Source organism: Labrus mixtus, chromosome 8, assembly GCF_963584025.1.
Source record: "Labrus mixtus chromosome 8, fLabMix1.1, whole genome shotgun sequence".
Taxonomy (NCBI): Eukaryota; Metazoa; Chordata; class Actinopteri; order Labriformes; family Labridae; genus Labrus; species Labrus mixtus.
In genome coordinates this window covers 18,869,794-18,891,373 of record NC_083619.1, presented here as the reverse complement: position 1 = coordinate 18,891,373, position 21,580 = coordinate 18,869,794, and the positions used below count along the sequence as shown (strand labels likewise).

At 40.4% G+C, this 21,580-nt stretch overlaps 1 protein-coding gene across 4 annotated transcripts in view; it reads right to left on the bottom strand.

The window, feature by feature from the left end:
* The window catches only part of obscnb (obscurin, cytoskeletal calmodulin and titin-interacting RhoGEF b), a 53,937-nt gene that overhangs the window by 25,503 nt on the left and 6,854 nt on the right, over positions 1–21,580 (bottom strand). For 2 of the 4 annotated variants that reach the window (XM_061044901.1, XM_061044902.1), the window contains exons 7-41: positions 21,293–21,399; positions 20,547–20,715; positions 19,927–20,202; positions 19,576–19,857; positions 18,240–18,515; positions 17,863–18,138; positions 17,486–17,761; positions 17,101–17,376; positions 15,369–15,650; positions 14,891–15,166; positions 14,532–14,804; positions 14,172–14,432; positions 13,791–14,060; positions 13,432–13,698; positions 13,033–13,299; positions 12,786–12,898; positions 12,552–12,705; positions 12,280–12,441; positions 11,602–11,706; positions 10,580–10,846; positions 8,997–9,266; positions 8,612–8,878; positions 8,213–8,479; positions 7,831–8,097; positions 7,460–7,729; positions 7,103–7,372; positions 6,645–6,911; positions 5,358–5,624; positions 4,931–5,197; positions 4,463–4,729; positions 3,996–4,262; positions 3,269–3,535; positions 2,801–3,067; positions 2,074–2,340; positions 1,609–1,875 (exon numbers count right to left, since the gene is read on the bottom strand). In XM_061044901.1, the coding sequence (XP_060900884.1) occupies positions 1,609–1,875; positions 2,074–2,340; positions 2,801–3,067; positions 3,269–3,535; positions 3,996–4,262; positions 4,463–4,729; positions 4,931–5,197; positions 5,358–5,624; positions 6,645–6,911; positions 7,103–7,372; positions 7,460–7,729; positions 7,831–8,097; positions 8,213–8,479; positions 8,612–8,878; positions 8,997–9,266; positions 10,580–10,846; positions 11,602–11,706; positions 12,280–12,441; positions 12,552–12,705; positions 12,786–12,898; positions 13,033–13,299; positions 13,432–13,698; positions 13,791–14,060; positions 14,172–14,432; positions 14,532–14,804; positions 14,891–15,166; positions 15,369–15,650; positions 17,101–17,376; positions 17,486–17,761; positions 17,863–18,138; positions 18,240–18,515; positions 19,576–19,857; positions 19,927–20,202; positions 20,547–20,715; positions 21,293–21,399 (8,649 nt within the window). The remainder of the gene's footprint in view (positions 1–1,608; positions 1,876–2,073; positions 2,341–2,800; positions 3,068–3,268; positions 3,536–3,995; positions 4,263–4,462; positions 4,730–4,930; positions 5,198–5,357; positions 5,625–6,644; positions 6,912–7,102; positions 7,373–7,459; positions 7,730–7,830; positions 8,098–8,212; positions 8,480–8,611; positions 8,879–8,996; positions 9,267–10,579; positions 10,847–11,601; positions 11,707–12,279; positions 12,442–12,551; positions 12,706–12,785; positions 12,899–13,032; positions 13,300–13,431; positions 13,699–13,790; positions 14,061–14,171; positions 14,433–14,531; positions 14,805–14,890; positions 15,167–15,368; positions 15,651–17,100; positions 17,377–17,485; positions 17,762–17,862; positions 18,139–18,239; positions 18,516–19,575; positions 19,858–19,926; positions 20,203–20,546; positions 20,716–21,292; positions 21,400–21,580) is intronic. The other 2 variants (XM_061044903.1, XM_061044904.1) reach the window with 2 other exon arrangements.

Sequence of the window (21,580 nt, the reverse complement as noted above, 5' to 3'; positions counted from 1 at the left end):
TTGCCTGTATTAACACAATGTGGAAAAAAATCTCCTTACCAATAGGCCAGCCTCCATGCAACAAAATAAGCCAAAGACCACGGAGACCACACAGATGTTGTTGTGACAATAAAGCAGGCTGATTTACCAGCAGGCAGATGGTCATGTCAGCAATATAACAGAACGGTAAAAACATATACAGCCTTAGAGCATTTCTTTAAGCCAACAAGACGTAAACTGAGCTGATTCATAAAATACTGTGTTTCTGACTCATAGCACCAGCCATTAGCCAAGGCATTGAGGGAATGTCCAGTTTGGTGTGTGTTTTTTCATTTCTTGTCCATACAAGCAATGCAGTGCCCAGGCTGATAACTGCAAATGCAAAAAGACAAATTAACCAAGCGAAGCTAAGAAACTTTGGAGAATACCTTTGACGGTCTCATTTATCTCTTGCTTCTTGTGCTTGTCTTTAGCAGCTAGGGGCGGAGCTTCAGGTGTCTTGGCTGCCTTTGTAACTGCAAATGCAAAAACCTTTAATATTCTCAAACTAGTCCATTATCATCTTAAGGAGAAATAATCATGCCAAACATAAGTAAATATTCACATATACACTTAAGCCAACAACAGCTATCCTCTGACTATTACTGGCTACTAACATGCATAAATACAAGGGTTCTTTTTTCTTCTTTCTGTGTTTAAATTGAGCCAGGTATTTCACATAGAAAAAGACAGAACATTGCAACCCAATCCAGTGATTGTAAGAAGTATAGGCACACACAACTGCAACCTTAAAATCTGGTAACAAGAATGCATGTGTCAATGCTTTACTGGCCCCAAAACATCCTATTTAAAGGTCGGCTGCACAAGACGAAGGCCATTCTCAAGATGGACAGAGCACATAAAGCTGAGAGTCAAGCCAGCACATTGCCCTACTGCTTTCATACCTCCCATTGTCTCTTTGGTTTCCTGCCTTTTCGATTCCAGTTTAGTACTCGATGGAGTAGCAGAGGACTTCACAGCTGAGAGGAAAAAATTAACATTTAACCATCATAACTAAAACCTAGATATGATTGCCCAAAATGCTTACACCCTGTAAATTACAACAATTTCAGGAATCAGCAAACACCATGAAACACACTAACCACAATACAACATGAACTTACATGAAGTGGCTAGGTTTAGGGCCCCGCATAGATACATTTTAATTTGACAACAATACCCCAAATTAAATGATAAAAGAGGTAAAGAAAATGTACAACATATCAGAGCTCGCAGAAGACTCTCAGACTTAAACATCCAACATGTTGATCCAACGCATACAACGTAAAAGAAGTGACAGACAGAGCTGATGTTGGACATACTACGAGAAAGCTGACATGTTATGAGGCAGCAGAAAAGAATCATAAAAGCAAGGAGACGGAGACGGTCAGAATATGAGAAACAGCGAGAGAATCAATGCAAGTGCTTCAGTTCAGAAAATCAGATGAAACCAATCATTAATGTGATCAAATGGTAGAGATAGATCTCCTGCAGTTACCAAGATAAAAAATAATTAAACAAGTTGAATTTTATAAATAACAATGAACCATCTTAATATACTGTAGAGGTTTAAAACAGCAATCCTCCTACCCTTGACTTTAAGGCTAGCTGTAGTCTTCTGGTCTCCATAAATACAGCTGTAGTCTCCACTGTCGTCTGGCACCACTTTGCTGATCAGGAGTTCATTCATAGAGGCCTGTTGCTTCATTTGATATTTTTCTCCAGACTTCAGGACCTGTGTCCCCTTCTTCCACTCCACGGAGACTCCAGGTTTAGAGAGCTCACAACGCAGAGTAATGCTGGCTCCTTCCTCTGCCTCCTGACTCTCCAGCTTCTGTTTGAAGGTCACTGGTTGGGCTGAGGATTTGCATTTTGTTTAGCATACAGTAACATGCCATACCATACAACACACAAAAAAACAGCACTGAATTCAGAAGACATTCTCTGATCATTTGCTTTAAGACATGCAGACATTGAAACAAACGTGTCTCGATTTTGTACACACAAAAAGCGGCTTTACGATTTCTCAAATGGACTCTTTGTAATTCCTCCTACCCTTGACTTTAAGGCTAGCTGTAGTCTTCTGGTCTCCACACACACAGCTGTAGTCTCCACTGTCGTCTGGCACCACTTTGCTGATCAGGAGTTCATTCATAGAGGCCTGTTGCTTCATCTGATATTTTTCTCCAGACTTCAGGACCTGTGTCCCCTTCTTCCACTCCACGGAGACTCCAGGTTTAGAGAGCTCACAATGCAGAGTAATGCTGGCTCCTTCCTCAGCCTCCTGACTCTCCAGCTTCTGTTTGAAGGTCACTGGTTGGGCTGAGCATTTAGTGTATGGTCAGTAACCAGTTGCAAGACATGTAAAAACAAGGACACATTGATTTCTTTGGGTCACAGCACTAGATAAGAGACCTTGCCAAAATGACCTGATGCACGACTTACAAACCAGCAGTTTATAAGTGCAAATGTTTTAGATTTATGAGTTTAAGCAAGCCAGTCTCAACAATTGCTTTGCATAAAAAATAACAAGAGGAAAAAGAAAGTGAGCAAGCCTGCAATCTAGATTCACTTCAACAGTTGGCACATGTGTGCTTTTGTCAATTAAACACCCTCTGTTCTATAACTAAACAAACACTGATAGGTTGTTGTCCAAACAAGATAAATAACTGAATGATGACATCCTGCCTCCTAAAAAAAAACATAGTGTAATTATGTATATGAAAATCCTTTTAAAAATAAATCTTCAAATGTGAAAATCTTCAAATAATCTTCTTCCTACCCTTGACTTTAAGGCTAGCTGTAGTCTTCTGGTCTCCATAAACACAGCTGTAGTCTCCACTGTCGTCTGGCACCACTTTGCTGATCAGGAGTTCATTCATAGAGGCCTGTTGCTTCATCTGATATTTTTCTCCAGACTTCAGGACCTGTGTGCCCTTCTTCCACTCCACGGAGACTCCAGGTTTAGAGAGCTCACAACGCAGAGTAATGCTGGCTCCCTCCTCAGCCTCCTGACTCTCCAGCTTCTGTTTGAAGGTCACTGGTTGGGCTGAGGATTTGCATTTTGTTTAGCATACAGTAACATGCCATACCATACAACACACACAAAAAAACCAGCACTGAATTCAGAAGACATTCTCTGATCATTTGCTTTAAGACATGCAGACATTGAAACAAACGTGTCTCGATTTTGTACACACAAAAAGCGGCTTTACGATTTCTCAAATGGACTCTTTGTAATTCCTCCTACCCTTGACTTTAAGGCTAGCTGTAGTCTTCTGGTCTCCACACACACAGCTGTAGTCTCCACTGTCGTCTGGCACCACTTTGCTGATCAGGAGTTCATTCATAGAGGCCTGTTGCTTCATCTGATATTTTTCTCCAGACTTCAGGACCTGTGTGCCCTTCTTCCACTCCACGGAGACTCCAGGTTTAGAGAGCTCACAACGCAGAGTAACGCTGGCTCCCTCCTCAGCCTCCTGACTCTCCAGCTTCTGTTTGAAGGTCACTGGTTGGGCTGAGCATTTAGTGTATGGTCAGTAACCAGTTGCAAGACATGTAAAAACAAGGACACATTGATTTCTTTGGGTCACAGCACTAGATAAGAGACCTTGCCAAAATGACCTGATGCATGGTTTACAAACCAGCAGTTTATAAGTGCAAATGTTTTAGATTTATGAGTTTAAGCAAGCCAGTCTCAACAATTGCTTTGCATAAAAAATAACAAGAGGAAAAAGAAAGTGAGCAAGCCTGCAATCTAGATTCACTTCAACAGTTGGCACATGTGTGCTTTTGTCAATTAAACACCCTCTGTTCTATAACTAAACAAACACTGATAGGTTGTTGTCCAGACAAGATAAATAACTGAATTATGACATCCTGCCTCCTAAAAAAAACCATAGTGTAATTATGTATATGAAAATCCTTTTAAAAATAAATCTTCAAATGAGAAAATCTTCAAATAATCTTCTTCCTACCCTTGACTTTAAGGCTACTTGTAGTCTTCTGGTCTCCATAAACACAGCTGTAGTCTCCACTGTCGTCTGGCACCACTTTGCTGATCAGGAGTTCATTCATAGAGGCCTGTTGCTTCATTTGATATTTTTCTCCAGACTTCAGGACCTGTGTCCCCTTCTTCCACTCCACGGAGACTCCAGGTTTAGAGAGCTCACAACGCAGAGTAATGCTGGCTCCTTCCTCAGCCTCCTGACTCTCCAGCTTCTGTTTGAAGGTCACTGGTTGGGCTGAGGATTTGCATTTTGTTTAGCATACAGTAACATGCCATACCATACAACACACACAAAAAACCAGCACTGAATTCAGAAGACATTCTCTGATCATTTGCTTTAAGACATGCAGACATTAAAACAAACATGTCTTGATTTTGTACAAACAAAAAGCGGCTTTACGATTTCTCAAATGGACTCTTTGTAATTCCTCCTACCCTTGACTTTAAGGCTAGCTGTAGTCTTCTGGTCTCCACACACACAGCTGTAGTCTCCACTGTCGTCAGGCACCACTTTGCTGATCAGGAGTTCATTTATCGAGGCCTGTTGCTTCATTTGATGTTTTTCTCCAGACTTCAGGACCTGTGTGCCCTTCTTCCACTCCACGGAGACTCCAGGTTTAGAGAGCTCACAACGCAGAGTAATGCTGGCTCCCTCCTCAGCCTCCTGACTCTCCAGCTTCTGTTTGAAGGTCACTGGTTGGGCTGAGGATTTATTGGTTGGTTAGCATTCAGGGGCGTGCATTAACAAATACAAAAACATTTTAACATTCAACACTGTAAGCAGAAGACAAACAATGATGTTTGGAAATCTATGACATGCAAACTCCAAAACAAACGTGTCTAGGTTCGAGTAAACAAAATACTGCTTAACAAATCCTCAGACTCTGAAAATCTTCCTCCTACCCTTGACTTTAAGGCTAGCTGTGGTCTCTTGGTCTCCACACACACAGATGTAGTCTCCACTGTCTTCTGGCACCACTTTGTTAATCAGGAGTTCATTCACAGATTCCTTCTGCTTTATCTGGTGTTTTTCTCCAGACTTCAGGACCTCTGTTCCCTTCTTCCACTCCACAGGGACACCGGGTTTAGAGATGTCACAACGCAGAGTAATGCTGGCTCCCTCTTCAGCGTCCTGGCTCTCCAGTTTCCGTATGAAAGTTGGCGGTAGCGCTGTACAACCAAGTTGTCATTACTTGCAAATATCAAGTGTGGTTAAGAGTTTTACAAAAGTTAAAATAAAACAAATTTAAAGCAAAAATAGTGAAACTCCTCTAGGGAAATGCGACATTTAGAATTAAAACTTTGCTGAAAAAAACTCACGAATCCATACCATTGACTTTCAAAGTTGCAGATGTTTTCTGGTCGCCACAAATGCAAAAATATTCCCCACCATCGTCGACCTTCAAGTTCTTCATCTGAAGCTCACAGGAGGACTCTCTCTGCTTTATCCTATACTTCTCTCCAGCTGTAAGAATTTCAGAGCCTTTCTTCCACTGAATGTTGGAGGACGGTTTAGATATCTTGCAGCAAAGAGTCACAGACTCCCCTTCGTTTTTCTCCTGGTTCTTGAGGTTTTCAATAAAACTGGCCGGCAGGGCTAAAATTAAAATGCACAATGTCTTGATTATATAAAACAGAAAGTTGTATTTTCTGGGTAGTGATGGAGAATGAAAAGTGAGTAGTGACGAGGATGATAAATGAGTTGTAGTTCCATCAGCCACAGTAACTTTTGAAAGGCAGTAGCAGTGGTGCTTCAATTCACAATTGGACCGATGTTGCTTTTGATACAGAATTTTCTACAACAGTGCAGTTTATCACATAACAAAACATTGGCATTAAAATAATGTAAAATGCAATCATTTTTCAAATGCACAAAGGATAAGCTCCAACAACAAAAAAGTCTTAATGCAGCACACTGATCTTGTCAAAACAATACATTTGGACAGTTAAAGAGATACTAGCACATGCTGACAGAGGCTGTTCACGTGTGGCTGTGCAGACAGTTTCTCAATCACACAACACAAACCTGTGACAGAGGATAGAAAATGGCTCAAACTAGCAAAGTACATTAGAGTCACTCACAAAACAAACTAACTAATTTTAACTTGGAAAATGCAGGAGATTAGATTAGAATTACGTAAATAGCCATAATTGATGCAGCAGGGTTTGATCTAAGCACCACAGCACATAGGATCCAGAGGACTAACAGCAAAACCTCAAAAACTACACAGATTCACCTTCAAACAATTCATACAAACTTTTGTTCCCCCCTAAAAACCAAGAACTCACGAAGAAAGCAAAACCAAGCCAAGCTATGATGGAGATCAACACAACATTCATCTCATATAATTCAAAAACCTTGCAAAGAGTGTCCTGTTAGTCCTTCAAAATATTCAATTAAATGCATCATGTCAACTAAGTCTCATGTATACAATTATTTAAATGAAAAAATTCAGCACAAGGTGGTTAAGAATTACTTACCATGGTACCTTCTTTGTCTCTTAAGACTTTTGTAACATTTCATTTTCAAAAAAATTTAATATAATGCATAGGGTCTAAGTCTCTGCAACACACATACTTACCCTACACTTGAACACATGCTTACTTCAGTTCTTACCATTGACTGTCAGCTTTGCCATGCTCTTGGCAGTGCCCACGTCACACGTGTAGATATCAGTGTCTTTCTCCTCCAGGTGTTTGATGGTGAGTGTTAAGACGCCCTCTTTCTGGGACATCTCATATCGACCTCCAGCCTTGAGCTCTGTGTGACCTTTCAGCCATACCACAGTGGATGGAGTTTGTGCAGTTTCGCATTGCAAGGTCACACAGCTCTTCTCCTCTGCTTGGCTGTCCTTCAGCACCTTAGTGAACTTGTGGCTTGGCTCTGTAAAAGGAAAAGGACCAGCAGCTTTTAGTATTGGATGAAACTGTAAGATTAATGGATTGTTTGTTTCATACATAGTTCACTGTCAATATATTTAATTAAAATACACTAAAGGCTTGTAGGCTCAGACACAGTCAATGATTAAAGTCTAATTAAATGGAATAAGGTAAATACAATCTCTTAAGTCTTACCCTTGATTTCAAGTTTGGCTTTAGTGGTTGCCCCTCCAATTACTTCACAACTGTACTCTCCAGAGTCTTGAGCAGAGACACTATGGATGATCAGTTGCATGACCTTGTGCTCTTGGCTTATCTCATACTTCTGGCTCTTTTTGATGGCTTTGCCTTCCTTGGACCACTTTACAGTGGAACTAGCCTGTGTTACCTCACAGACAAACACTGCATCCTCCCCTTGAACAGCACTCACATTTTGCAGTGCTCTGGACACCGATGAGGCTTTGCCTGCAACAAAGAAAGACACCTTATTTAAGTACAGTAATGTCTTTGTGACTTTGTTTAGCCTTCTTAAAAAATATACATTTCACTGACTTTCAACTGTTAATGTTGTTTTGGAGCTCAGGTCTTTAAGGTTGAAGGCCACCTCTCCGGCATCAGCAGCAGTAACATCCTGTATGGTCAGCATGTACTTGCGTCCTTTGCTTGTGATTTTGAAGCGATCGCCATTTTTAATAGTTTTGCCATTAAGAGTCCAGGAACACTCATCAGTGCTTTCACGAGATAAGATGCACTCGAAGCTACAGGCCTCTCCCTCATTCACCTCAGCAGACTTCAGCCATTTGGTTATTCCAATGCCAATCTCTAAATGTGGGATAGAGAGTAAAAGTTGGTGATGCCACACAATATCATTGTTGTGAGGTGAAAATCATTTAGAAGTTTGTGTTTCAGACAACAGTACCAACCTCTAACAGTGACCTTTGATTTAGAAACCTCAGTTCCAAGATCACAGGTATACTCCCCAGCGTCTTCTTTGGTGACATCCTTGATGATCAGTCCCAAAGACTTGCCTGTGTGAAGCAGCTCATATTTTGGTCCAGCCTTCAAGACTTTACCTTCTTTTCTCCATGTGGGTGAGACCCTGGGCTTGGATGCCTCACATGCCAGAGTTATCATGCCTTTCTCCTCTCCAATGACATCATCTAGAGACTTGAGGAACACAGCACGCTTCTCTGGAGGGGAAAATACGGTAAAGAAACGCTGAAGGATATTTCCTCTAGTCACTGTAAGGGTCGGATTTTCACAGCCAGTGCCAATATTGTAAAAGTAGTGCATCAAAGTCCTTACCTTTAACTTTAAGTGTCACTGATTCTTTCACCTTACGGACTTGGAAGGTGATTGTTCCACCGTCCTGAGGCGCTAAGTTCTTCAGGGTGAGTTTGTGAAGCTTCCCATCATGACTGATAGTGTTCACTTCATTAGTAAAGAGCACCTTGTCATTCAGAAGCCACTGTACCTCTTCGTCTGCATAGTTTATCTCACATGTGAACACTGCATCACTGTCTTCATCAACCTCTGTGTCAGCCAAGTGTTTGCTGATCTTGATTTCACGCACTGCACAAAAGAAACAAGAACATTCTAGTCTGAAGACCTGTTTTTTTTTTTACAGCCTCTCAATGTTATTTTCATTTTTTATAAAATCTGCACTTGCTGTTTTTGTATGTTATTTAAAGGGCCACATTGTACCTTCCACAGTGAGTGTGCCTTTGCTCTCAGCAGGTCCAGACTGACAGCTGTACTGTCCACTGTCTTCCTCAGTCAGCCTTTGAATGGTAAGCTGGGCCCTTGTAGCATCTTGCTTCATGTTATACTTATCTGATGATGCCAGAGGTACCTGGTCTTTGAACCACCTAACCTCTTTGGGTGAGGCAGAGAACTTGCAGGAGAGTATGGCTGAACTTTTCTCCTTCGCCTTCACATCCTTGATGGGCTCTGCAATCTCCAATGGACGCTCTAAATGTGTCAAAGTGTGTGATTAGACTCACTCAATAGAATGCAGATGCTAACACATCATCACGGTAGAATCATTATTGTGGACAACTGTTGTATTAATGCGGTTAAACACTTGTACCTTTGACCGTGAGCTGGGCTGAGGATTTGCTCTTCCCAGCTGTAAACTGCACCGTTCCTGTCATCGATGCTTTGGTCTTTTTCAAAGTGAGACGATGCAGAGTCCCCTCCTTCTCCATTTCAACATCAACGCTCTCCTTTAAGGGGACTCCGTTCAGAGTCCATATTGGAGGTTTTACCAGTTCCATACTGATTTCAACTTCGAAAACAGCTGCAAATGGTTCTGTCACTTCTACAGAACTAAGCTCCCTTATAATGCTGATGGACTGCTCTGGAAGGGTTATGAAGAGGGAATGGGTTAGTGAGAAGTCAATGATGTGATTCCATAAAATAATGAAAACGTTGTTTTTCAATAAAGGACCTTTAAAATGTTGACCTCTAATACTTTCTGATCTTTCTGATTATGAATAATACCTAATTAAGCCCCTTTGAATTGTGTCATTAAAAGCGATTGGAAACTTATTTTAGAAAACTACATTATTCTTTAGAAATGTTCATGCGTAAAAGTATGCCCATTTGAGCCTGGGAATCTAATTACCGATAACGATCACCTAATATGAACATCTACATACAGATCACCTAGATCTTTGTTATTTGGGATATTTAAACTAACCAACATATTGACTGCCTGGTCCGGACATTTTACAATTCAAAGACAAATTGTAAGCACTCTGATGCAGTCATGGTTGAGCCAGTTTTCTATATAATGAACTTACTACATTGTTTTTTACTTATCAGCCAGACAAACAGCAACACAGATAATTCAGGAGTTACTTCGCAATGTTGGGTGCTACTAATACCATTGCCCACTATAATGAAAAATGCAGTTTAACATTATAGAACTGTTTTAAATAGGTTAAAAAAAAAACACATCACACAAATCATAAAGACAAATATAACACAATTGCTGTACATGCAGAGCACATTAAGGACATGTAAATCCATTGCAACAACAATTATGTTATTGTCCTATCCTAAAGCCTTTGTATTGTATTCTGCTTTGGCTGAATGGAAATGCTCGGGAAGGAATACATAACTCACTTTGACTTGTTAAAGTCATAATATCACACTTGTCACAAATAAAATAAACACTGACAATGTGACAGTGAAAGGTAGCTTACACAATGTCTGGACTGTGAAACCAGAGCAGTTTAATACATTTCAGCTATTACTACTTTTATTATGTACGTCTGTAATTTTCTAGTGTGACAAGTCCAAATGTCTTTAGTGAAAAGGCCAAATCACTGTGTTGACTGAAACACACTTTTCTTTAATAATCTGACATAAATTAATTGAAAGGCCCAATATGGCCCCAAAATAGGTCAATGTAATTTCCCTTACTTCCCATTAGTATACTACTTAATTAGTTCAGACAGATAGAACGATGTCATCAGGTAAATAGATAAAGTAGACAGACAGACATTTATAGATTCAGACAGATACCTCATTGACTATGAGTCTGATGGCTTGTTTTGTGTACATTTTTGAGAATGCAATCTACTCGGTCATATCAGTGAACCATAATACAATGCTAAACCTCACACTATTCTTGAACTCAACCTTTGTCATCTTTCATGATGTTACCTTCCACAAGTAGTTTACAGGATGTCTTGTCATCAGTGGCGTCACAGGTATACGTATCTTCATCCCCGGAATCCACATCGTTAATGGTGAGTTTTCGGTACACATCTTCACTCTTGATCTCGTACTTCTTGCCGTGTTTGATCTCAGTCTTGTTCTTGTACCACTTCACCTTTGCACTGGCTCGTGACACTTGGCATTCAAGATGACCACGATGCTTAAACATCGCTATCTTATCCCTGAGTTTCTTCACAAACTTCACAGGCAGCTCTACAGTGACAATAACACCGAATCAATGAAAACTAGCATGTATCAGGTAACACTGAGGCCTTGCCAAAGCCCTTGCCTCAATGCAATAATGATAGACAATGTCTGTAATAAAAAAATATATGGCCAAAGTAAATAGTAGAAATATGCAACAGAGAATAACTGCTTTTGATGCAGCATAAGTTAGAGCATTTTTTTTTTTTTTTTGCAAAAGCTACAGCAGATAGCAATTATTTTGAAAAGAAACGTATTTAAATAGGAGTAAATGTCATGCCTGTTAGAATATGAGTTGCCGTCTGATTGCAAACAGCTAGGCATTGACACAGGAACAAGAAAAAAAAAGAGCATGTTGGCGCAATTTAGAGCAGATAATGGTCAACTGATAGCAAAGTAATCTGTCACAGAGATTGTACCTAGAACAAAATTTAGACTTTTTTTTTACCCATTCTGAAATAGCTTTGACCTCCTGTAATAATTCTAAACCCGGGCTTGTGGTGTTCCCTTTGCCATCAGGCCTCAATGAGGCACAACAATGCAGATGCAAGTTGCAACTGGATTTCCCATCACATCAAAAGTGTCAGAATGATCTCTTTAAGCTGTTTATATATAGAGAGCTATATACTCATTTGGATTCCTCTGACAGCTTTTGTCACAGCAGTTGGAAATAATCCATTTGCAACCACATCTAAACATTGTAACATAAAGGTTAGCTTATGCATGCAACAATATATGCACAGTAGCAGCATGTCATTGTTTACCTTTCACTTTCAGTTTAGCTGTTGAAGAGGTCTTTTCAGCTGTGAACTTTATCTCACCAATATCTTCTGGGGTTACGGACTTAAACAGCAGTACATAGGTTCTGCCTATTAGGGATGAAATACAGCTTTTAGTGACAAAATTAGGACCCGACCAATTTGTTTTTTTATGGGCTGATATCGATATTAGAAAGAAAAAAATCAGATACCGATAAATTAGCCGATATCTTTCTTTGATCTATGTTCGATCTTTAGAGATAGATAAATATAGATATACACATTTATTGTCAAACACTTGTGGAAAAGATATACAGTAAAAGAAAGACAAGATGGTCACTCAACTGGAAAGTAACTGCACATGTACTTACATCACCGCTTAACATTCTGGAGGGTGATGATGCTTATTGTAATCTAAATAGCACACTCTGCTAGTTTAATACAATAAAACTCAAACAAAATGCTATTTGACTGGTAAATAAATCTAGTAATATCGGCCCATGTCTGCTATAAAATTAGCTGACACGATAGTCCCTTGATACGCTAATATCGGCCGATATTATCGGCTGGCCAATTAGTTGGTCGGGCTCCAGACAAAATGTCATTATTCAGGTGAATCCTGAAACATCTCATGGAAATAAAGTAAGTAAATCACACAGGTTTTATTATTTCTCAAGACTTTACCCTCTTGTCTCATCTTGATGTTGTCCCCAACTTTGAGTTTAGCACTTCCTTTGTACCACTGGCATTCTACTTCATCATGTGAGATTTCACAGACAAAAGCAGCACTCTCCTTCTCCATCACCTCCACATCCTCCAGCTTCTTAACAATCTTAACGTCTCTAGCTGCGGGGGGAAAGATATTTAAAGATGTTTGTATTTAATTGAATTTGGTATACTTTACAGTAAATAATACATGATTGATTTTTGGGCTTCATGATTTAACTTAGCACTACCATGAACGGTGAGTTTGGCAGAGGTGTTGTCATCACTGGTGCGACAGATGTAGGTGCCTGCATCTTCAGGGGTGCATTTGTTAATGACCAGAGAACGCTTTCGGCCCAAGGAATGGATGCCAATGTTTTTCCCTGGTTTGAGTTCCACGTCGTTCTGCATATCAAGAATTTTTCAAAATATTATATTCAGTAACATTAGCATAGCTATTATTTAGTTATAAAATTATTTCTTACCTTCAACCATTTAACATCTGCATTTGTTCTAGACACTTCACATTCAAAAGTAACCTTCTCCTTCTCAGGAACACTGACGTCGGTTATGGGGTTTGAAATCATAGCCGGGGGTTCTGGAGAAATAGCACATGTTGGTTCAAATTGTACAAAACTGAATCGTCTTGTTGTGTCGCTGTACAAAAATATAGGTAAGGTCTGCCTAATGCCTAACAAGGTGCCTAATTTACAAACAAGACACAGCCCTTACCTGTGACCAACAATTTGCTTGAAATGTGCACTCCTTCAGCTTGGAAGACAATAGTTCCTGCATCATCCTTCTTGAGATTGGAAAATGTCAAGGCATGCTTCTTTCCTAGAGCTGTGATTCGGCAGTTTCCCCCTGACTTTAACTTGGCCCCATCCCTAGTCCAGGAGCCTTCAACATCGGCCTGGTTGAGTTCTACCTCCAGAGTTACAGTCTCTGTTTCATGTGCCTTGGTGTCTGTTAGGCCTTTGATGACCTTGATCTTCTTCACTAGGTAAGGAGAAATAAATATGTGTGTTGCAATGGTTCCCAATCTTTAACTTACAATTTATATCCAATCCAATTTTGGAAAATACTGTGAATTGTATCTTTTATAAAAAAATGAAATTGTGGATTACTTACTTTCCACACTGAGTTTGGTCTGGGTTTTGTCATCCAGGGTTTCACAGGAGTAGATGCCTCGGTCAGCATGAGTCACACTCTTAAAGACCAGAGCCTGCTTAGCTCCATTCACGCGAATCTCCATGTTTCCTGCAGGCTGCACTACTACGCTATTCTTCATCCACCTCACTTCATCTGACGGCTTACTGAGCTCCACCTCCAGCTTGACTTCACTCTGCTCCTCCACTGTCATGTTTTCTAGCTTTTTCTTAAAGGTCACAGGCTCATCTAATTTTGACACAAGAAATACAAAAAAGGTCATGACAAAATTCAATTCAACAAAATTAAGACAAAAGTTTCAAGAGAAAATCAATTCTTACGTTGCACTTGCAGAGTAGCTTGGCAGATTTTGCCCTCTGCGTCAACGCTTATCTCTCCAGCATCTTTTTGGGTAACAGAGGTGACGGTGAGTGAGTGACTGCCCCCACCTTGCTCAATCTTATACTTTGGCCCAGCAGTGACAGGTAAACTGTTGTGGAACCATTTAACGTTGACATCAGCCGGGTTGACTGCGCACTTGAAGATGGCATCCTTTCCCTCCATTGCAGCCACATTGTTCAATTTGTTGGTGAGCCTCACAACTCTGGGTGCTGGAAGAAGAAAGTCACACCAAATTGAAGTAGGCTAAATGAAAAGGATTTTACCCTAAGTTTTATACCCTAAAACTTTGATTTCTTTAGTTACATTAAATGATCAATTACCCTTTGAGGTGATTTTTGCGGAGGTTTTGTCACTTCTGCATTCACAGCAATATTCTCCTTCATCTTGTTTGGTCATGCCAGTCACAGTGAGCACCCTCTTAGCACCATCTGTCCTGATACAGTGCCTGCCTCCAGGTTTAATCTCACGACCATCACACCGCCAGACAACATCCCCCGACGCTTGATTCAGTTCACACACAAGGCTAAGCGTACCGCCCAACTCCACTGCAGCAGGTTTCATTTGGACGACAAACTTCAAAGCTGCATTTGAAATGAAAACATGGCAGATCAAAACAAAATCTGGCATCTGATAGGATGTACAAAGCATTTAGAAATGTTAGAGTCATTTCTATGACTTGCCTTTAACTTGAACTTTAAACTCCAGTTTGTCATCAGCAGTTTGACAGGAATATGATCCACTGTCCCTGGATTCTGTGGATTTCACTATCAGGGTACGAGAAAGGCCTTCTTCTTTCATTTCATACTTGCTGTCCTCCTTGAGCTCTACACCATCTCTAAACCACTTCACACTGCCACTCTCTGACGTCAGCTCAGTGGTCAAAACTATGTTCTCACATGCTTGGACAACACATGTGTCCTTGACAAGTTTCTTCTGGAACTTGACAGCTGCATCTGAAACTATATAAAAGTTTTCCAGTATGTTGTGCAGATAATTCTCAATTTTAAGCAATTATACATATCTTGAAAACATGCTTTACCTGTCATCTGCAGCTTGAATGCAAGCTTCTCAGAGCCAGCCTCACATGTGTACTCTCCAGCATCTTTTTTCTCCACTTTTTCTATGATCAGTTCACGAGTCTTGCTCTTTGATTCCATGTGGACCGCTTTGCTAGAAGTCAGCAGTTTGCCATCCTTGAACCACTTCACCTCCATCTTGGAATCAGAAACCTCACAGCTCAGAGTGGCTTTCTGGGATAGAGTGGCTTTCACTTCCTTCTGGACGGACTCTTTGTTGGAGAAGCCTGCTGGGGCTTCTGCGTAGGAAATTAAAAATTGGATATAAACAAATGAAAGCATATCAGTCAACCAAAAACATCTCAGCCTGATTAAAGAGACTAAATGTTTGAATGGAAACAACAGAAACACCCTAGGAAGAAACACATAATGCTACAAATAACATAAAACAGAATCTGTTATACATTAGAGAAAAACAAGCTAAAATCCTTTCCCTCCTACCTGCCACCTGAATCTTAAAAGCCAACTGCTCGACCCCAGCCTCACAGATGTACTCTCCAGCATCATTCTTCTCTACGCTGTCAATAACCAGCTCACGACTCTTGCCTTTCGCCTCTGCACGGACTGTCTTACTAGTCGTGAGAAGCTTTCCATCCTTGTACCATTTCACCTCTGCTTTGGAATCAGAGACCTCCCAGCTAAGAGTGGCTTTCTTTGAGAGTGTGGCTTCCACCTCCTTCTGTACCGATTCCTTGTTAGATAGGGCTGACTTGGCTTGGCTTTCTGCAAAAGTGATCATGGAGAACCTTATGGCGTTGACCACCTTCATATTAATACAACTCATTAAAACATTGATCAGCTCTTGTTTTAATGAGACACGTGCCAAAATATAAACAGGAAGTATGGCTAATAGAATTAAACCATCAACAGTGTTTAAATAGATTGGACAAATGTGCAGCCAGGACCAGTAAACTACAACTGTATATTCTGTAGCCACATTAAGAGCAACTGCAAAACACCCAACAAAATACAAATACCAAAAGAAAAACCCTCAACTGAAGCTGTCGTTGTTATTTCACTTCATCTGTAATTCAGTGACAAGCAGACAGACATTTAAAATTCAGAAAAATAAGCACAAATACCACACGCTTCCATTTGACTCCTCATACCTGTCACCTGTACTTTAAATGACATTTTTTCAGATCCAACTTCACAGAAGTATTCGCCAGCATCTTTCTTCTCGACACTGTCAATCACCAGCTGACGTATCTTTCCCTTCGATTCCATGCGAACTGCTCTGCTAGGATTCAGCAGTTTGCCATCCTTGTACCATTTTACATCTGCCCTGATATCAGCTACCTCACAGCTCATTGTGGTTTTCTGGGAGAGGGTTGCTTTCACTTCCTTTTGGACAGTCTCTTTGTCGAGGAAAGTGGATTTAGCCTGGATGTCTGTAGAAGATGCTGTAAAGAATTACATCCAGACAAAAAATGACTCCATAGCTCAAACAAGCCTTTGGACAAATGCAACCGAAGAAGCTCTAATAGAGCAGGTCATATTTAGGACATTTCTCTTTGAATTTGCAAAGAAAAAGCTATTTGGAAATTGGATGTTGCCAAAGAGTCCCCTTACACATTAAAAATAATTCAGTCAGCAAAAAAAAGACAAAACCCTGACCAGAAACTGACCAACAACGGAACCACAAGACACCAGAGCTGCCTCAGCTAACAACTGCAACAAGTAATCAATCCACATAGTGCAGAAGTCCATACTATAAAAGAAACACATTATTTTTACAATTTTAATTATCATCCTACGGCATCAAGGGAATCTAAACCAACATTGGACCAGAGGTGTTTAAGAATTACATGCTAAATTTTCATATCTGGAGCAACCAACACTGCAGTCACAAATTAGAGGTAAATAAATACAAGCACAAAGCACAAAGTATCATCCAGTTTCATACTACTCTTTCATATCTCATTATAGAAAAGTAATTGAAATACGTTGTTGTATAATGACATGGAAGTTAAATATAATGTTTTACCTTAATTGACAGGCTTCATGTTAAAGACTGAAATTTAATTAAACAAGAACTTTACATAAAAACCATCAAGGCTTTATTTTGTACAAAATACTACCTAAAAAATTAACTTGCGCTATCTACAAACAATGCTAAAAGGAAGGATTTGAGTTCAATTGGTGGTTATTAAACAAAGTAAATTTTTCTTACCTTCCACTTGAATTTTAAAGACCAGCTTCTCAGTCCCGGCCTCACAGATGTACTCTCCAGCATCCTTCTTCTCCACACTGTCGATCACCAGCTCACGACTCTTGCCTTTGGACTCAGTATGGATTGTCTTACTGGTGGTCAGCATTTTGCCCTCCTTGTACCATTTCACCTCTGCTTTGGTATTAGCTACCTCACAGCTGAGAGAGGCTTTCTGAGACAGAGTGGCTTTCACATCCCTCCGTACTGATTCCTTGTTGAAGAAGGCTGACTGGATTTCTGATGGATCAGACGTGACATGGATTACATCAGATGCTATTTTAACTCTTGTTAGCAAGCACCTAACAAGTCAAGTGATATCATTTTAAAGAAATCCCTTCCATTTTACCTGTCACATTCATCCTGAAAGCGAGCTTCTCGGTCCCAGCCTCACAGATGTACTCTCCAGCATCTTTCTTCTCCACGCTGTCAAACACCAGTTGGCGACTCTTGCCTTTGGTCTCAGTATGGATTGTCTTACTGGTAGTGAGCAGTTTGCCATCCTTGTACCATTTCACCTCCGTCTTGGTATCAGCTACCTCACAGCTCAGGGTGGCATTCTTGGCGAGAGTGGCTTTCACCTCCTTCTCTACTGATTCCTTGTTAGAGAAGGCAGACTGGGCCTCTAATGGAGCAGGCATGACAGGGAAAATATCAGTTTATATTTTTTCAGAGCACATAAGTGAAAAAGTGAAAAAAAATCAAATAAATCCCACTCTCTCTTACCTGTAACATTCATCCTAAAAGCGAGCTTCTCAGTTCCCACCTCACAGATGTACTCTCCAGCATCTTTCTTCTCTACGCTGCCAATCACAAGTTGACGACTCTTGCCTTGAGACTCAGTGTGGATGGTCTTACTTGAAGTAAGCAGCTTGCCGTCCTTGTACCATTTTACCTCTGTCTTTGCATCAGCTACCTCACAGCTCATCGTGGCTTTCTTTGAGAGGGTGGCTTTCACCTCTTTCTGGACAGACTCCTTGTTAGAGAAGGCAGACTGGGCCTCTAATGGAGCAGGCATGACAGGGAAAATATCAGTTTATATTTTTTCAGAGCACATAAGTGAAAAAGTGAAAAAAAATCAAATAAATCTCACTCTCTCTTACCTGTAACATTCATCCTAAAAGCGAGCTTCTCAGTTCCCACCTCACAGATGTACTCTCCAGCATCTTTCTTCTCTACGCTGCCAATCACAAGTTGACGACTCTTGCCTTGAGACTCAGTGTGGATGGTCTTACTTGAAGTAAGCAGCTTGCCGTCCTTGTACCATTTTACCTCTGTCTTTGCATCAGCTACCTCACAGCTCATCGTGGCTTTCTTTGAGAGGGTGGCTTTCACCTCTTTCTGGACAGACTCCTTGTTAGAGAAAGCTGACTGGGCCTCTGTAGGTAACATTCATAGGAAATACAGTGCTTTTATGAGATCTATAGATAAAGACTGATCGCTGAAACTTATTGGAGACATCTAATGTACACATTCTTCAGGGTAACTTTATCAAAAAAGCGATTATTTACTCTCCCGGACAAACTTTATCCTGAGATTTAGAATTTAATATTGAAACTTCATGGTGGAACTCAAAAGATCCTTTTGTGGCTAAATGTTAAGAAACCATAGACTGTATAAGAAGATGGACAACACACAACTACCTTAAAGTGAAGCCCAAAGATTTAAAGCTCCATTTACTGAATAACTGCAGTATAGGTCATAAACTCCACCTCCTCCATGTGAACAGATGGGACGTGGGGCAAACACAAACATTAAAATACCCTGCATTCTGCAGTTTCAGCTTGTTATTATCATGCTGATATGTGTCCAAGAAAATGTGATGATTGACTGCTGTGATGATAAATGCAGCCCCTCCCCTGTGGCATTATGCATCGGATTTGCAGAGCATAAGACACACAGTGAGCACAAACGTAACTCTCGCCAACACAAGAGTCATTGAACTGTCTGCTTCAAATGCCAAAAGAATCAGTCTACTGTGGACTGTAATGACCTGACGGATATTTGCTGTTTTATTGTTGAATTAAATGTGCATTTTGGTTAGAGGAAGCAGCGTAGTGTCAATATAGGAGCTACCCCATCAGAACTCTGAAGTTTTGGTGCAGCATGTTTGGTTAAGTATGCAACAGCCTTGGTTGATAAGCCAGATGACGTAAAAAGCCTAATTATATCCACTTACTGCACACATGGAACAGAAATTCCGGAGCCCAAGTTTTATGCAGAAAAGGTTTGGTAGAGCACCAGTTTTTCTTTCAGCTGTGCTAGCTAGTTTATACATTTTATACATTTATGATTGCATCCCCCTAATGTGTCAAAAAGCAGCGGCAAACAGACAGTGCTAAATCCTTAACTCTTGTTAAAAGCATTTCACACTGTTGGACACAATCTTTTAAAATTGATTTTAAAATCCATGATTAGTAATTAATCCTGCGGTCCTACCTGACACGACTATCTTGAAGACCAGCTTATCCCCTCCAGCTTCACATGTATACTCTCCAGCATCGCTCTTCTCCACCTTTTCAATCACCAGCTGACGAGTATTGCCTTTTGTTTCTGAGTACATCACCTTGCTGGATATCAACAACTTGCTGTCTTTATACCATTTCACCTCTGTCTTACTATCCGAAACGTTGCAGCTCAGAGTGGCTTTCCGGGAGAGAGTTGCTTTCACCTCCTTCTGGACAGACTCTTTGTTTGAGAAGGCAGCTACAGCTTGAGTTTCTGGAAAAAGCAAGATGAAGAAATTTAGTTGTGGGTCGAGTTTTGAACAAAAGCATCAGTGAGTCTCACCTTTTATCTTGACCTGGAATGTGACTTTATCGGCTGCTGTCTCACAGGAGTAATGTCCCTCATCACTTTTCTTGGCTGCCTTGATGATGAGTTTCCTTTGCGTCCCTTTGGAGACGATGCAAGTTCTTTGGTCCTCAGTGATCTCCACCTGATCCTTTTTCCACACAACAGCAGCACTGGCTGGAGAAACCTCACAGCTCAGCTCCAGATCTCCTTTAAGGGAAGATGTCAATCCCATGGGACCTCGGGCTTTGTTCAGAAACTTGGCAGGTTCGTCTTAGAGAAAAAGAGAAGTCATTGAGTCAAGACTTTTTCATTAATGATTTGTCAATTGACATTTATGTTTTCGTGAAGAAAATATATATATGTGCCTTTTCTTTGCTACAGCAGCACAATGAAATTGGTGACATTAACTTAAATTCCTCTGAAGGGGTTTATATTTAAGTTTGGTCTGTTTGATGGCTCAAATTCACATGCTATAGAAGCTATCAGAGCATGTAACATAACAAATGCTCTGAGTTAAACTGTCTGTATTACATGTGCTTGGGGCAGTACTTCTTCCACTCAGCAAGACAAATTAATATCACTGAAAAAAAGTGTTACTATCCAACTGTGTGTACCTTTAAGAGCAAGTTGCAGGGACATTTTGTCATCAGCTAAAACACACTCGTAGATGCCCACGTCTTCCTCTGTAACATTGTGCACCATCAGAGTCCTCTTACGGTCTACAGTCAGATATTCATACTTCTTTCCCATTTTCAGCTCTCGCCCATTCTTCATCCAAACCACCTGGAGAAAAAAACATAAACATGATGGATTAAAAGCTAGAGGTACAAATCTGTCTTATTTAATAACTTCTCTGATTGATGATTACATGGATTGGAAAATTAGGAAAATACTGAGCGCCTGATTCCCAGAAAGATTGCGTGGCTTTTGTGCCCCTTAAACCTGTGCAAATGAATCAAGCTGCTATAACAATATAATTCACAAACACCGGCGCTAACAGCCACGCACAGTTAAGAGTGAAACATTTACAGGCTGCTGAAAGCAGGTGGTAAATGCGCTGCAGTATTTATAATGGATGTCATGCACAACTTTCCAGAAATGAAGGACATCAATTTCACCTCTTATTACCTAAAAAATATCATCTGTAAATTAAGTCTGTCAATATTACTAGGGACTGCCAGAGGCTCACCCCAGCACATATTCACACACTTTATATACATGTGTGGAGTCTGTCAATAACACTCTCTTTATGCATGACGGTTATGTAGTGCATTAAGTGTGTTTTTTTAGTTAAAGGTACATTAAAACTATCTGTGGGAAATTGGCACACAGTAGGATTATGTATGTTCCCTTCACAAACCTGTGTATCATAATCCGACACCTCAGCAGTCAGTTGAGCAGTTTCTTGGGCACTGCAGGTTACCATCCCGAGCTGAGCTAACTTGTTAGTGAACCTAACAGAAGGAGCTAAAACAAATGTCAGGTAAGAAGGCATTACTGATTTGTTTCTCACACAAAAATACAGTCAATACCAACAGACCTCAATTAATGACTGGCCTTAAATTTGAATAAAGAAAAGCAAATGTGCTACAATAGTGCCATTGATTAGAGTAGGTTTTGTGTCGAGATTTTAACTGACTACAAGTGC